General features: G+C 39.4%; 2 protein-coding genes across 2 annotated transcripts; both read left to right on the top strand.

Annotated features, from left to right (window-relative positions):
• The first annotated feature begins 667 nt into the window (after positions 1 to 667).
• LOC140573889 (E3 ubiquitin/ISG15 ligase TRIM25-like) lies at positions 668 to 8,139 on the top strand. Its single transcript, XM_072693501.1, has 6 exons — positions 668 to 1,292; positions 3,259 to 3,354; positions 3,484 to 3,717; positions 4,500 to 4,659; positions 4,787 to 4,837; positions 6,366 to 8,139. Exons 1-6 carry the CDS (start codon positions 708 to 710, stop codon positions 6,902 to 6,904), a joined length of 1,665 nt encoding a protein of 554 aa, XP_072549602.1. The 5' UTR covers positions 668 to 707; the 3' UTR covers positions 6,905 to 8,139.
• Positions 8,140 to 8,747: 608 nt separating this feature from the next.
• On the top strand, positions 8,748 to 16,414 carry LOC140574211 (baculoviral IAP repeat-containing protein 5.2-like). The gene is made up of 4 exons (XM_072693963.1): positions 8,748 to 9,001; positions 11,610 to 11,719; positions 11,822 to 11,939; positions 16,140 to 16,414. The coding sequence occupies exons 1-4, from the start codon at positions 8,894 to 8,896 to the stop codon at positions 16,227 to 16,229; spliced, it is 426 nt and encodes a 141-aa protein (XP_072550064.1). The 5' UTR covers positions 8,748 to 8,893; the 3' UTR covers positions 16,230 to 16,414.
• The last annotated feature ends 195 nt before the right edge of the window (positions 16,415 to 16,609 follow it).

The following is a 16,609-nucleotide window of genomic DNA, read 5'->3' on the forward strand; positions in this document are numbered from 1 at the left end:
AACTCTAGTTATTGAATTATGCCAAGAATGACATTCTATATCATTCGGGGCATTTCTCATCCTAAACAAAGTTTGAGGTTTTTTTTAATGGTTGAGGTGAATTCATCTTTTATGTTTTTTAAATAAAACTACATTTAAAAATGCAAAAAAGGCAATAAATGCTCAGAATGATTATAGAATGCGAAAAATGTATTTACTTTGGTATAATGGAATATTAAGAGTTCAGTAAAAGCTTGTCAGAAGAATAATAATCAGGTTTAGTGCTACAGTGTCTCTTGGGCATAACACTGCTATCACCATGCTGTCATTATGATCACATGGGTTTGTCATAAAGCACTGTATAAGGTGTTAGATGTGTCACAGTGCATAAACACAGTTTATGAATCCAACTATAATTCATGTTGGTATCACAAACAATAAATCATGAAGTGCGCATGACCAGGATTACTTTTACTTTCCTTTTTAAGCGCAATAGTTTTCTCATCCATCAGGAGTTAGGCACCAAGACAGAGAGATAAAGTTAATGATGAATGACTCTTTGGATGTTTTCCTGCTTGCTAGTCCTAAGCAGGAAGTCAAGAAATAAACTCCACCTCCATGACTTCCTCCTTGCTTTTAACTGGAAACGAAATAGAAAGTTATTTCTCATTGCTTGTCTGTCTGTGAGTGTGTGTGTCTGTAAGTGTGTGTGTCTGTGTGAGTGTAAAATGGCTAACGCCATGGCAAGAGATCAGAATTCCTTTAGCTGTCCGATCTGCCTGGATCTACTAAAGGATCCAGTGACTATTCCTTGTGGACACAGCTACTGCATGGACTGCATTAAACACTGCTGGAATGAGGACCAACATCCGGAGGGCGTCTACAGCTGCCCACAGTGCAGACAGGCCTTCTCTCCAAGACCTGCTCTTAACAAGAGCACCCTGATAGTTGAAATGATGGAGAAGATGATGAACGCCGGACTGCTGATGACGCCAGCAACTCAGAGTTACACTGGAGAGGTGTCATGTGATGTCTGCAGTGGCAAAAAACTCAAAGCCATCAAGTCTTGCCTAGTGTGCCTGGCCTCATACTGCGAAACTCACCTCAGGCCTCACTATGAATCACCTGCCTTTCAGAAGCACTCGCTGGTCAAAGCCTCCACACAGCTTCAGGAGCAGATCTGCACTCATCACGGCAAACTGCTGGAGGCCTACTGTCGCACTGACCAGCAATGCGTCTGCATGTTGTGCATGCTGGACGAACACAAGGGCCATAACATTGTTTCAGCAGCCACAGAAAGGGCTGAAAAACAGGTGAGCAGACTTTACTTTCCTTAACCCTTACCCTACAAACTACAGTAATGAAGTATTTGCTCTGGTCATTTCACGTCACCTATTATGCTTCAGCTTTTATGTTAGTTTTGTTAATATAATAATTAAAAATATTGAATTCATTATTTTGTTGATTTAATACAAATATTTATCTCATTTATCTAGAAAAAAGTTTGATAACCCGGGCTCGGCCAGCTGCCACTGTTGAGCCCTTGAGCAAGGCCCTTTACCCTCTCTGCTCTCCGAGTGCTGGAGCTGGCTGCCCACCGCTCCGGGTGTGTGTGTGCTCACTGCCCCAAGTTCACTAGTGTGTGTGTTCACTACCACAGATGGGTTAAATGCGGAGGACGCATTTAACCCATGAAGTGACAATTACACTTTTGCTGTACATAGAACAGTGACAAATACCTGCACCTTTAGCTTTTTTTTTTTGTCTGGGCCATGCCATTTGTGGTAGGAAGCTATTTTAAGGGTTAAATGGGTGGAGGAGGGTTGTGCACACTTGTGAACAAGGAAGAGATGGATTTTAGAGGACGTTAGATTAGACAGTATAAGTGTTTAGTTAATTCTGGAATATCTTCCAAATTTGGGAGGAGCAACATGTCTAAAGCCACTCCTCCCAAATTTGGAAGATATTCCAGAATTATTGAAACTAAACGCTTATACTTTTACACAATTAGATTTCTAACTGAAAAAGGCAAACTTTTTATTTCTTTTATTTCTAAACCTTCTAAATACTCTCATCACTGTTCATCCCAAAGACCAGGAGATTTTTTCTGTTGCTAATCACTCCAGTTTCTAATGCATCGACCAGTTTCTCATATAATTTATTTCTAATTCACATGGAGGGGGGCAATTAGCTTTCCTCAATCTCCTCAGCACATAGAGGCACTTCTGGCCTCTCTTGGCAATGGAGCTGGTGTTGAGGGACCAGGTAAGGTTCTCTGCGATGAGAAACAAATAGTCCTGACAAATAAGAGTCTGGATAAACGCAGGCTTTGCTGTCTTCTGCATTTTGTGCAGACAAAATATCTTTTTGGAGATGTAAATGTGTAAAAATGCCTCTGTGTGCCTATATGTCTGGTATAAACTACAACTGGTCTAAACATTTTCTACTTGAATTCTGTCACGTGTGTAGGAGCTTGGAGGCAGAGGCAGATGTAAACCCAAGTATTTATGAAATACTAAACCAAACAAAGTAAATAGGATACAAAGAAAACTAATTAGAGGTCCAAACAAGGGAAACTGACCAAAGAAACAAGCAGACAGAACAAACAGGTTTAGCAAAAACAAGTGCTAGGACTAACAAACCAAACAATACAGAAACTAAACACAAACAGGCCACGCCAACAAACCATAAACTGACACGGAAACATTTGTGTTAACATGCATAAGACCAGACAAGGGAATGCCTATACAGAGAGACAACGAGGAACACCTGGGACTAACAAGGGGGTGTGGCTACAGAGGAGGCACAGGTGGAAACACTAATGAACAGGAGATGCTAGGACAGACAAGACACAAACAGAGTCATGTGCTGGAGAGGGGCAGGCAAGACAGAACAGGGGCAGGCATGACAAATTCTTAAAAAAAGGAGTCATGCTCAAACTAGTGAAACACTCTTTTTCCATGGGAATACCAAAATGCTGTCAATTTTCCACAGAGCCCTGAAGATGATATGGTGGTTGTTTTTAATAAGCTGTGGCCACAAGCAACATGTTAATATAGTGAGACCACAAAATAATATATTTATTTACATTATTGTTTGGCCTCAGTACATTATCCCATGGCTTTGATATATATTATCTTCAGATCTCAGTATATGATTTTGTTGCTACTAGAATTCAGGCGAACAAAACAAGTAGGCAGCTGTTATACACACTGCTCTCGTACAATAATACTACAGTGTCTTGCAAAGTGTTTTTTACTGGTTTACGGTCTCTTACAGAAACAAATGGTTAATACTAAGGGCAAATTCAAGCAGCAGATTGAAGAAAGAGAGAAGGAGCTTCAGGAGCTGCGAAAAGCTGTAGAGTCTTACAAGGTGAGTTTGGTGCTGTATCGGCTTTTAAAGGAACATACAGTGCAGGCTGCCTGGAGTTTACATAAGAGGTCATTGGATCATTGGCTGCTTTAAATGGAGCACATCGCTTCATTCTGTTTTTCCTAATAGTCCTGTGCACAGGCAGCACTGGAGGACAGCGAGAAAATCTTTACTGAGCTGATCCGCTCCATTGAGAAGACATGCTCTGAAGTGAAGCAGTTGATTCGAGCACGGGAGAAGGCCACAGTGAGCCGGGCTGAAGAACTGCTGGTGCTGTTGGAGCAGGAGATTGCTGAGCTGAAGGGGAGAGACAATGAACTGGAGCAGCTTTTACACACAGAGAATCACATCCATTCCCTCCAGGTAGAGTCACGCCACAACTATTCGTTGTAGTGGTAACTGTTGCAGTGTATTGCAGGAGGCTTACAATATGCAACCCAAATGAAATTTCATGATGGTTTCACCATGAAGAGGCAGTCTTCTGTGTGATACCTAAATAATACGCCTGCAGCTCCAGAGATTAAATCTGGGTCAAGCTAGAAAAAGGTTCTTGCTTGCTGGCCTGTTTTGTGAATCGGCAGGGTCGGATACACATACAAATCTACCAAATTACAAAAAAGAAAGCTAATTATGATCATATTTACTTTTGGCCACACAAATGCCAGGTATCACAATGAAGGGACAGTGGTGGCAACAGTCTGTTGATGACAAGGTTGTGGGTTTGTAGGCTCCGCAAGCTGCCACTGTTGTACCCTTGAGCAAGGCCCTTCACCCTTCTTGCTCCAGGCACATTTGCTCACTGTCACTGTGTGTTTTTAAGATCTCTAGTGTGTGTATGTGTATTCCCTGCACAGATGGGTTAAAGCAGAAGCCAAATGGTGAAAATGGGTGTCCTTGTCTTGTCTTGAAAAACTCTGCAGAACTCTGCAAAAACTGCAGAGAATAATAGAAAAAAATAGAAAAAGCTCTTGCTCTGATTTCTTTGTAAAGAAGTGCTAAACTTTCATGGTCTCTCATGGCCCTCTATCTGAAGAGGATAGAGTTATAATTCACAGTAACTCTGAGCCATTTTAAACAGTGCTCTTACAGTTTAATGACTGGCAATTATTATTTTTAGCACTCAGGAGTCTGCTCTTTGTCTTTAGAGATTCCCAGCTTTCTGTGCTTCACCTGGGTCTGCAGCGTTACCAAGCATTGCCGTCAACCAACTCTACACTTTTAAAGATGTGGTGAAATATGTATCTGAACTGAAAGACGGCCTGGAGAATCTCTGTAAGCAAGACGTAGTCAAGATATCCAGAGACGGTCAGTAGAATACTGTACAAAAGCACACTGAATACAGATTGGCGTTTAATATTACAAAATGAGAAGATTTGAGAAGATTTTATTGAAAGAAATCTAATACTGTGTGTTTATGTTGTTTTTTTTTCAGTTAATCTCGTCGGTATTACAGAACCTCTGACCAGAGAAGACTTCCTGCAATGTGAGCAATTTCTTGAAAACACAAAATCAGAAATGGGAACACACACCCCCCTCTTAGCGTAAAGGCCTTATACAGTAGTGAGTAAAAGAGCCTAAACCCATACCTAAATCAAAGTAAAAAAGAAATAAGCTCTGATCAAAAAATAAACTGTAGGAGCGTTTTCACACCCGCACTTTTTAGGCAGGTTAAATCGAACTTGTTTTAACCAATTCAGACCAGTGAAAAGCTGATCCAACAAAATGTAATGAACTCAAACACAAAAAAGAGAGTTAGAAATTTTATGTGAATGGCTAATGTAGAACTGAATACAAAGTAGATTGCTTTTTTGATTACACAGCGTGTTTTTTTTAGTTCACTCAGCTTAGTTTAGTCATAGGTTCTCCTAACTCACATTTTCAGTTCTGCATCTCAGTTTGGTCAACAATACATACTGAGCTGAGCCTAGTCAAAAACATTTGTAAATGAGCTATTCAGTAGCACTGAGCACTTGCTGGGATTTAAACTCATAATCTCTTGGTGCGCAGGCAGCTGCAAAACTACATAAAACCCAGTTCTGAGTCAATTTACATTTTCATTCTTTCTTGAACACAGAAATCTACAGGGATTTGCAGTTGCACAGTGGTGCGACTGTCTAACTGCCTGCTTGTCAAGAGACAGGAGATCATAAGTTCAAATCTCATCAACACCACGGCCCTCCATGGTGAGGAGCCTGAGAATAGGAAGGCCTCCTCCCCCTATGTGATAGGGAAAGTTCTTGCTTGCAGATTGAAAAAGTAAACTAATTTTACTAAAGTCTTACAAAATATTTAAGCAACTTCAGTTTTTTAGGCTCAACCTTAAAATGTATCGACCATTTGGACAAAGTGAGAATTCAAAAAATGTAGGAATCAGTATATATAAAACATTTGCAAATACTACAGTACAAATCCATCCATATTTTACTAAGCGTGTGTAACTGGTTAAAATGTACTACTGTGTTACTAATAACAATTTGATTTTGAAACCAATGCCAAGTATAGTATCACATAGCTCAATACAAACATTTTTAAACACTATCGCTGTCTGAACACCAGAGGCCAGTTTTCTAGACACTAATTAAACCTATAATCTTGGACTAAACTGAAGTGTTAATGGTAAATCCCCACTACTTATACACTACTATAGTTGTCTGGGTCTGGGTATCAGGCTCCAATTGTTTATTGGATTGAAAAGGAAAAATATATTTCTTACATTAAATTCAATGCAATTTCCATTTGTAATATTTTTTTGTAATATTTTAATGAAAATTATTTTCTGCAGCTCTATTACTACCCACCTCAGACCCCTCTGTCTTTACATAATTGGAGCGATGTATCCAAGTTCACATCTGTGCTACGCTGTGGACATCTGTTCATATTTTAACCATATAAAATATGCTAATATTGTGCATTTTTAATTTTTTTGACAGGAAATAATTGTAACTGAATGACATTTTCACCTCATTTCATAATCATTTTAATGATCACCAATTTTTCATTCCTTCTGCTAGACTCTTGCCAGCTCACACTGGACCCCAATACAGCACACAAACACCTCTATCTGACGGAGCGGAACAAAAAAGGGAGCTATATTAACTCACCTCAGGCCTATCCCGATAATCCTGAGCGATTTGAAAAGAGTTCTCAGGTGCTGTGCTGTGAGGGCTTGACAGGACGCAACTACTGGGAGGTGGAGCTGGATGGAAAGGATGGACTTTCTGTAGCAGTTTCCTACAAAAGCATTGGCAGGAAGGGCTGGGGTTTTGAATGTCTCTTTGGATGCGATCAGCAGTCCTGGAGACTCGACTGCTCATCGAGAGCTGTTTCTTTCTGGCACAATAACAGAAAACTTCAAATCTCAGCAGCACTTGGCTCCTCTAGATTAGGAATATATCTGGATCATAGGGCAGGAGCTCTTTGCTTCTACAGCATCACTGATTCAATGATCCTCCTCCACAAAGTGAAAACCGCATTCACTCAGCCCCTCTATCCAGGGTTTGGATTTGGTTATTATGGCTCAACAATTAAGATTTGTGATAGCAATTTGTGAGAAGGATTTAGATAATGATGAGGATTGCTGTTCTGGGGATAGATTAGATCCATACAAGCTACTCACAGATCTTTAGGAGTCTCTTCCAAGCACATAGCAGTACTTTACTTCAGGCTAAGTGTCAAAAAGGCTACTTTGGAGCAATATCAAAGAAGAACCACTTCAGTGCATTAAAGCAGCATTACGGAGGATTGGTATTTCTCAAACCTGGACTCCTAAAAGTATCATTTTTGCTTTGAGTCAGCCCTAAAGGACATGTCTACATGCATTCCTGGACAAGCTGAGAGATATTAGAGGATTCTACACAAGAGGAGGATGGAACTCTACTGTAACACAGATGAGATCTGTTTCGGGCACTAACCAAATGATGATGACACAAAATATACTTACCAAACAATACATTAGGAAGACCTGTACACAAACATATTCATGCATTTGTCTAATCAGCTAATCATGTGCCTGCAGTGCAGTGGATAAAATCATGTAACTACAGAGCAGCAGCTTTAGGTAATGTTCACATCCACAATCAGAATGGGGAAAAAATGTGATTTTGAGTGTTGCTTGATTGTTGGCTGGTTTGAGGTTTTCTAGAACTGCTTAATGGTGTTAAAAAAAACAACTCCCAGCGAGCGGCAGTTCTACAGACGGAAAAACCTTAAATGTAGATCAATGTAGAATGGCCAGACGGAGTCAAAAGGATCAACATGTGGCACCAATAGCTTGAATCCATGGACCCAACCTGCATTGATTCAACAGTCCAGCCAGGTGGAGGTGGTGTGATTATGGGACGAATGCCACAGACAATTTGAGTTTTGATAATTTGATGATATTTTTATTATTGGAACAAAAAGGGGCAGTGGTGGCTCAGCGGTTAGAGTGCCAGGTTATCGATAATAGGGTTGTGGGTTCGATTCCTGGGCTCGGCAAGCTGCCACTGTTGGGCCCTTGAGCAAGGCCCTTTACCCTCTCTGCTCCCCGGGCGCTGTGTGTTCACTACCACAGATGGGTATGAAACACTGATTTAACAGACCATGACATATGCTGTTTATCAATATGACAAATTATTGCGTCATATTACCACTAGTGTTTTGACAGATGTTAGAACACACCACTACACGTGCCTATTTGAAATGCAGTGAGCTTAATGAATCATTATGGATTGCAGTACTTTTATATGCTATTCCAATGTGGTGAATTTCTGATTTCACCTGAATAATAAAAAAAACCTGAATAAACACTGAAACAGGTTTAAACAGGGGGCTGTTTCACAAAGCAGTCTGCTAGACAAGACGCCTCAAGTGTGCTGTCCAATAGGAATTTTCCTCAGCTCTTTGCCTATTGGGCAGGCTTAATCTTAACCTTAAGATATATGAGGTGATTCCGTTTTCATGTCATTCATAAAGTTTCATTTCGTTTTAAAAATAAAAATAAAACGTTTATTTTCTTCGAATGACCATTAGAGGGCGCAGTAAACCGGATTAAATGCATTACATCTGTATTTTAATGTACAGATATACGTATTTTTTATTACGTATAGTTACATACTGTCAAAAAATAATTATAATATTAACAACTAAATATTACTATTACTTCTACTACTACTACTAATAAAAAATAATAATGATAATAATAATAACAACAACAACAACAGAAAACAGCCAAATGCAACACCACTTCATTTGGGCACAGATAACGATTATCGAAGCACAATACACTTTCTTTTCTCCTTTTTCTTCTTTTTATTATTATCGTTGTTGTTGTTGTTGTTGTTGTTGTTGTTGTTATTTTGGTCCATTTAGCTCAAGCGGAAAAGCGGTTTGACATGATGACGTAAGCGGTTTCCACCAATGAACAGAGCCGTCGGTCCAGCGGGCTGAATTCAAACAGTCTCCTCTGGTTAAGCACATTTCGCTAGCTATAGCTTTATTCACCTCAGCTTTCTCTTTTATAACCAAGCATCTGAACAGCTTCATTCGTCTTCTTGAAGGCATGGATCCCACACACGAAGATCATTTAAAAATGTACTTTTACAAGAACAGATTATCCACGTATTCAGGATGGCCGTTTGACGAAGAGTGCGCCTGCACGTCTGAAAATGTGAGTGTCGCAGCCGGCGAGCATTACACTAGCTATCTACATAACGGCGAGCTTTCAGAAAGTACAGGCAGGAGTACAGCGACCTGACAAACGAGGAGAAACACACACACACACACACACACACACACACACACACACACAAACGTCTGGTCGGTTTGCCGTAGCTAGCGCGAGCTAACAGTTCAAGAGCCTTAAAATGTGCTTAAAATGTTCTCTCCTTCTTCAGCGCAGTTTATTTATTTAACTCAAAAGACAACAGCAAAGACCTCTGAATGTTCAACTATCAGACTATTTAGTCAACTAACAAGACTATCTAGTTACCGGGCTGTATAGTCTGATATCTGAGGTTTTCCCAGTTTAGGCGTTGCCTTCAGTTGCCTCAGTAGATAGCTATAGCTAGCTATGCTAGCTAGGTGGGTAGCGTCCCTTATTTAGCACATATTAGCTAGCTTAGCTAGTTAATTTGAGGGGGCTGTTCCTCCCTGAATGTTGTTTGAGTTTTATGAATATGTTCTTGGTTAATATCGGATAATTAGCTGGTGCTTGCAATTAAAACTGGAACCACAAGTAAACCCCTCTCTCTCTCTCTCTCTCTCTCTCTCTCTCTCTCGTTAGGTCAAACTGCCTGTGTGATCTTAGAGCTGTAGCTATATTACATCTATTAGCTCTGCAGACATATCTGAGACTATGGCTGGGCAATATTACGATATTTTATACACAATATGCTTTTCTAAGCATGTTTAGGATATTGTCAATGTTTAAAGGTCCCTGATCAGCTGTAGGGTTCATTACAAACTTAATTAGACTGGTTTAATTAGACAAAGTGCTGCAGAGGAGAGTATCTGAATATTAGATTTTAGAATCGGTCACCACTGATGTATTTAGTCTGTGATTAGCTACATGTATTGTGATAAATATCATGTATCATGAGAAATGTCTTTTTAAATATTGCGATATAGTATTTTTTAACATATCGTCCAGCCCCAGAGACAATGTTAACATGTTTTGATCAGCGTTGTATGACTTACTTGAGACCTCTCTTTTTTCAGTAGAAGCAGTGAGGAGCAGGGACGTTGGTACAGTAATTTAGGTTAATGGGAACATTTCTGATTGCCAATAATCAATATAGCTAGCTAATTACAATATAACCTGTCTCAAGCATTGATCACTGATTCACTGGTGTTGTGCTTTACTGCTTTCTGTTAGAGGGGATCTGCTAGTTAGACGGATGTAATTGGATGTGAACAGAACAGTGACAAATTAAAGGAAAAACTTGACTAAATGATCAGAGATGCATGATCAGTGCATGTTTGCTGCACAAACCATCCTGTTATTGTTGTATTACTATTATGCAGGAAACGGTCTGTTATGCTCTGTGACGTTAAAAGAAATGGCGAACAGGCCCTGTTAACCTCATGTTTGGATCAAGATTGCAAGAGGACCAGACAAATGCATTTTTGAGAATGGCCGCCTAAAGTTTTAGTCACAAAGTTGGCTCGAATGACCGGTGTGCCTATAGAAGTAGTGGTTAAAGTGACCTCTGTCTTTAGACCTATCGGAAAGACATCAGTAAATTAGATTAAAAGTGATGGCGCACGTTCAGTGAGTGTTATGCTTGTGCATTAGTGCGATAAGGAATAACAGGAGAGCAGCTGTTCATCAGGTGACTGAATCTCAGTGTAGGACGTGATCAGACTGTCAGCAAGAAGAAAAAAAGTGAGTGGTCGAGATGAATCATCCTTCTCCATAATCCAGTATATGTGTGGCATTCACCAAGAGACTGGTACAGGCCTGAATGCTTAACCCTTACAGTGAGGATGTCTGGTGTCTGCCGTGGTTTGGATCTGCTTGTCCCCTTAGGGCGCTTTCACACGTACCTTGTTTGGTGTGTACCAATCAAGTGTTTTCTGGCATTCTTTAGTTTACAGGTGAATTTACTTGCGCATGCACAAAATAGATGAACCATGGTCCACAGATGACTGGTTTGCTTCCAGATATACCCTGGTCTAGTTTCCTGCTGGTTGAATGCATGTGTTTGGTTTTGTCACATGAACTGTGGAAAGTATTTTTGACCAGTTAGGCCAGGCTTCTGCTATCGAAATTTGTCAAATTCAGTCTGACCTCTAAATAAGCCAATCACAAGGGCTGTGGCTTGTTCGGTTATCATTAGAAAAGATTTGTTTTGGATTTTAACAATAACAATAATTTTAACAGTTTTAAACGAATATCTAAGAGTGATAGTCTCTAGATTTGAGGAAACTAACAGTAAATATCTGGGAATAAATGTTTATTTTAATATGTAGCATTTAGTGTAGTTTAGTGCGGTCATTTAAAAAACCTGCGAGTTCCAGGAACCTCATTGGGGAAACGGGGAGCTCAATAGCTTAGTGCATGTGTGTGATTCAGCAGCTAATTGGCAAAGCCTTTGTGACTTTAACGCAAGTGGAAAGTGCTAATCCCTGCCGTGTTGTGGCCTGGTAGAAACCCAGTTTGACACCTGAGGTTTATTGTGCGTTTGAATTTTATTTGTGAGAAATGTGGAAAATAAGCTTTTATGTGCACACTCTCAGCAAGACACTACTGAAAACCTTACAATATAATTTCACAGATGGCCCAAGCTGGTTTTATCCATACTCCCACTGACAACAGTCCGGATGTCGTCCAGTGTTTCTTCTGCTGCAAAGAACTAGAGGGCTGGGAGCCTCAAGATGATCCAGTGTGAGTGCTTGATTAATACAGGTTGGCAGTATGAAGTTCAAATTAAGATTATGATAACAAATGATCTTATGAAGGTATTCACTGTTCGTTCTCCCCCTTTAGGAAGGAACACAAGTCTCACTCTCCAAGTTGTAATTTTATTCTGCTCAAAAAAACAGTGGAGGAGCTCACAGTTGAGGAGTTTCTGAAGCTGCAGAAGGAGAGACAGAAATTTCACATTGTGAGTAAGATGTGTGGATGAATGTGATGTTTAACTGGCTTGATCAATTCTCAAGCGGGAGCGTGTGCTGGGTTTTTCAGTGTAATTTTATATATATTATTTTTCTTTTCTTTATAAAATGACACACTTTTTAACAGGGCTGCCCACTGAAAGTCGACAAGTCGAATCAGCAGTCAGTCAATGTGAGATTTTTCAAGTCAGTCAAAAAAGAATGTCTTTTTATTTTATTATTTTAAGTATGCAAAAAGGACAACGACGCACAAAGATGACATGTTAACAAATAATTATAAATAATAGAAATCATTAATATATTTTTATATTACATATATCTTTATTAAAATACATAATTTATCTGACACGCTGTATATAAAAGAAAAAGTATTTGACCATGTGCTGAAGTTAGGCTAGCAGAACAACAGAATGTCTGTACAATTTATTCGCACAGGATTAAAAAAAATCACAAATGACTGAGATGGGAGTGGCTACTAGTGGCTTCTCACTGCCTTCACCGCTCCCAAAAAACCCCACCTATTATGAATATATATATAATAATTAAATGGTGAAAGTAGAAACTAAAGCTGTCAGGAGTTTTCTGGACTGAGGTTTGCTACAGACTTGAACAACCCAACCTATCTATGCAATGAACAACGATATTAAATGTCTCCTTGAGCACTGGAAAACTGGAAATCCTTTCTACAGCATATAACATGGCACATTCAGACAGGACGAAAATCACAGAGAAACTACCCCACCGAATAGGGCTTTGCTAATACCACTTTACTAGTTCCTTTCTGTTCTTGGTGCTGATGAGCGTTAGGGTTGCAACAGCAGACGTAGTCATATAACCTATTGATTATTAAAAGGAATAACTGACCTTTTTTTTTTTTTTTTTTTTTTTTTTTTTTTTTTTAAACATTTAGCTTGAATTTGTTTTATGCATTTGCCAACCAACAATGACAGAGATCAATTGTATGCAATAATTCACAGTTTTAAAGAACTTTCCTTTTAATAAGGATTTTATAAAGTGTCTGTTACCTGTCAGCTAAAATCAAGTAAAAGTAACAGGAATAAAAAAAGGAAAAAAATATGAGACAGTAAATTTATATTTCAGTTTGAAACTGTTGTGTTACTGCTATGTTTGTATTGGTGAATTTTATTCTGACATGGCCTGGCTGGAGCTGTGATCTCGGCCCTTCTGCTTGCAGTGTTTTAGGGCAGGATTTTATGCGTTACTAGAAAGCTGATTGACTCTTTTTGTTGAAGGGCGGGACTTTATCCAGAAACAGACGCCATGTTCAGCTTTACGAGAACAAACATTCATATTCCAACTTGTGATAGTCTCCTCACGCCAATGAATTCTGCTCCCCACTCACACACCAGAGCACCAGAGTAATGTTGCTGCAGATGTGTGGCCGTGTTTCCTTATGGTTCTGTAATGGTTTCATCCACATGCTCAGTTCATATGACTGCTGGCGGCTGCTCAGTCTGTCCGTTTTCACTACAGCTCTGGGTCCACACAGAAAAAAAAAAAAGGCATGCTACAATTAATTAAATAATTAAACGCAAGTTCCACAAAAGATTTTTTTTGAGCGACGCCATAGAAGAACCATTTTAGGTTCCATAGAGAACCATTTTCATAACTGAGATGTGGAATTTAAAATTGATTAACCTTATAACGGTTCTTTACACTGACACATCTCTGACAACCATAGTTCTTTTTGGAACGAGAGGTGGTTCTTCTATGGCATTGCTCACAGAAGCATTTGTAGCACCTTTTCTTTTTAAGAGTGCAGATTGAGGGAAGTGTTGGTGTTGAAACATTTATTATTGTAAAACTGTGTTCCACACTGTTATTGCTGAACTTTGGCGATTAATCCATGGTTCACGTTTGTCCTGAACCGTTCCTAGTTAGCACAAGAAACATGCCTGGTTTTAGACGACTAAGTTGATTAGTCATCGCAAGAGCCCCAACAAGAGGTTAGCAGCGTGACTTCTAGATTTCATTTCTTTCTTGTGTGAATGGTGAATCATTATACTTCTGACTCAACATTACAGAATGTCTGCAATTTGTTTGGCTCTTATTTGCTGTTTTTTTTTCTTCTTTCTTTCTTTAAAGCTGATAATGGTTTTTCTTTCACATGTGGCTGCAGTCTTTCGTTAACTGCCTTCTGGTCACAAATTGCTTACTCTTTTGTATTCTTTTTCAGGACCTTTCATCCTGCTGTATTTTACAAGGCTCACTTGTGCAGCCTTATCTTCTCACTCATCTTTGAAATGACTTCATCTTCAGTCATAGTGCATCAGAGAGGTTCTTTGAATTCATTCCTTTTATTTAGGGATTCAATCCAAGCACCTCCATGCACAATATCTATTTCAACCTTTGTGTTTTCATAGGTAATACAGCCACAAGGTTTGGGTGAGAAGCTTCTCAGCAATCATCTTTTTTCTTTTTTTTGTGTGCTACTGTATGTACTTGGGGTCTAAAGCACATGGTTTTTGTGTTTTTCAACCTTGGCGCATGCATTGCTTTAGAATTACCTCATCAGACGAGTGAGGTGTGTAAATTGGTCGCCCTATAATGGCTCTACAATCTGTTTATGGTATATGTTCAGACATGCTGACCACACATGTTGTACTTGGAGGCTGTTCTTAATAGAATCATTTCACTCAAGTGGCCGATCAAGCTCGAACTGATCAAACACCCCAAACACTGCCCCACATGAAGAATTGCGCAGCTAACTTGACATTTGTGTGCTATTTCAAGCAAGATTCGCTAGACACTTGTATTAATTTTTTTTTTTTATATATATATATTTTTATATTATATGAAATTGGATTCAGCAAATTTTCAAAACTCCACTCTACAGCCCATACCATACGGTCAATATAAGGACACTAAACTGCCTCCCTCTGCTGGCCTCAGTGGGGAGCTCATGGCTCATGTCAAGCACTCTAAGGAGCGAGGGCTAAGCTCCGCCCCTCACCTGAAACTCCAAGCACACAGGTGCTGTTTATTTAGGGGGCTGATCGCAACTCCTCAAAAGTACCTCGGCTTGGCGTGCTCTTGCTGGAGTCACTGTAACACTACCTAAACTTGTGCTTGTGATGCTTTTTGGTTTTCGGGTGGAGAGATATCCCAGCATAAATAAATAAACAAAATGTATTTATTTTTGGACTCCTGAGTTTTGCCTTGGCCCTAATAAAGTTCCTATGCAGATGCAGCCTGCCTCAACCAGTATTACAACAGCTTTGCATAAGCCGGTCACCCAACAGCAGCTTAGCTCTGCCTGTTCATACTGAAGTTATAAGAAGTGTTTCATCCAGGGCTCATATTCCTTAAATGAGGCATAGAACGATCAGAATGGAGATTGTTTGTTTGCATATCAGTCTTTAAAAGCTCAGAACAAAACCTCATGTTTAATTTTCAGAGATAAAGAGAGGATCCTTTAAAACACTGCATTGCCTACAAGTCATTCTATGGCTTCTATGGCTTCTCTTATGGATAGTGAAAAATCCAGAGACGTGAACGAATACTAAAACCGCTTATTGGAAGTGGTTTCTCATTCAAGCCTTTCTGAAATCGCTTCATACCAGAGAAAAATTTTAATGGGTCTTTGAATGACGTTTACCAGTCCTTGATGCGACATTGAACAGATGATGTTTCCAAGTGAAAGAGGGTAATGCAGTGCTTATACTTTTTGAACTAATGTTCACTGTGAATGCATTCAATCACACTCCTTACTCAAGACTGCTGGAGTGGACCTGAGCTAGTGATGTGCAGATTTGCAAAGAACCATAATGGCGAAACTGATGACCACTCCATCAGCATGTGTCCAATGTTGCCTTGAGCTTGCATTACATTTTTACAGCAATTTTCTCCAGTTTTATCTGGGGGTTTTAGGGGCCCCATTCTGACTACTTTTCTATCTCCTCCTCTGTAAGTCAGCATGAGGTGAAATTAGTTTTCGTGGCACGTTTTGCGGTCTTTTGACTTATGGGTTATAAGAAATGATGTGGATTGTTTCCTTTTTTTTCTTTTTTCCTGTTCTTGCTGACAGCCAAGATTGGATTTCAGTTCCAGACTATCATTATAATGCCCATCTGGATGTTTAATGCTATTTCTTTTGTGTGTGTTTCTTTTTTTTTTTAAATGTAAGGCATATTCTCTTTTTATTATTATTTTATTTTTATTCGTTCCAGAAAAAGACCTGCAACCAAGTCATTGAGAAATTCGAAGAGTCTGCAAAGTCCAGAAGAGGCGACATCGTCCGAATGGCCATGGAGGCATAAATGGACTTGTCTGGTGTATGTGTTTCTTACCTTACCTTCTTACCTTGTCTTTGATTATCCATGTCACTATGTGTACAACATGGAGTTGTGCCATAGTCCTTCCTTTCTGTTGTATAAGCTGAGCGTTTGTTGTCAAGGAAACTCTGTCCTTGCATGTTTGATTCAATAAACATGAATTATCAGTACAGTGTTGTGTTTTTTTTTTTTTTTTTTTATGGTGATTGTACCCCTTCTGTCAGTTTAATGAAGACCATAATGTCAGCAAATGAGAATTGTAACCCTTGACATTGAAGAAGTCATTTCTAAGCAAATTGAGCATTTATGTGTATGGATGCTTTGATTTGATGTGATTTAACACCCCCAACCCCCCTCCACACAAA

The sequence above is a fragment of the Salminus brasiliensis genome, chromosome 12 (genome assembly GCF_030463535.1).
Source record: "Salminus brasiliensis chromosome 12, fSalBra1.hap2, whole genome shotgun sequence".
In the NCBI taxonomy this organism is placed as follows: Eukaryota; Metazoa; Chordata; class Actinopteri; order Characiformes; family Bryconidae; genus Salminus; species Salminus brasiliensis.

Coding starts and splice junctions, on each gene's coding strand:
- LOC140573889 (XM_072693501.1), top strand. CDS start 708: ATGGCTAACGCCATGGCAAGAGATCAGAATTCCTTTAGCTGTCCGATC. Junction 3,355..3,483: donor AAGCTGTAGAGTCTTACAAG/GTGAGTTTGGTG, acceptor TTTTCCTAATAG/TCCTGTGCACAGGCAGCACT. Junction 4,838..6,365: donor CAGAGAAGACTTCCTGCAAT/GTGAGCAATTTC, acceptor TCCTTCTGCTAG/ACTCTTGCCAGCTCACACTG.
- LOC140574211 (XM_072693963.1), top strand. CDS start 8,894: ATGGATCCCACACACGAAGATCATTTAAAAATGTACTTTTACAAGAAC. Junction 11,720..11,821: donor GAGCCTCAAGATGATCCAGT/GTGAGTGCTTGA, acceptor CTCCCCCTTTAG/GAAGGAACACAAGTCTCACT. Junction 11,940..16,139: donor AGAGACAGAAATTTCACATT/GTGAGTAAGATG, acceptor TATTCGTTCCAG/AAAAAGACCTGCAACCAAGT.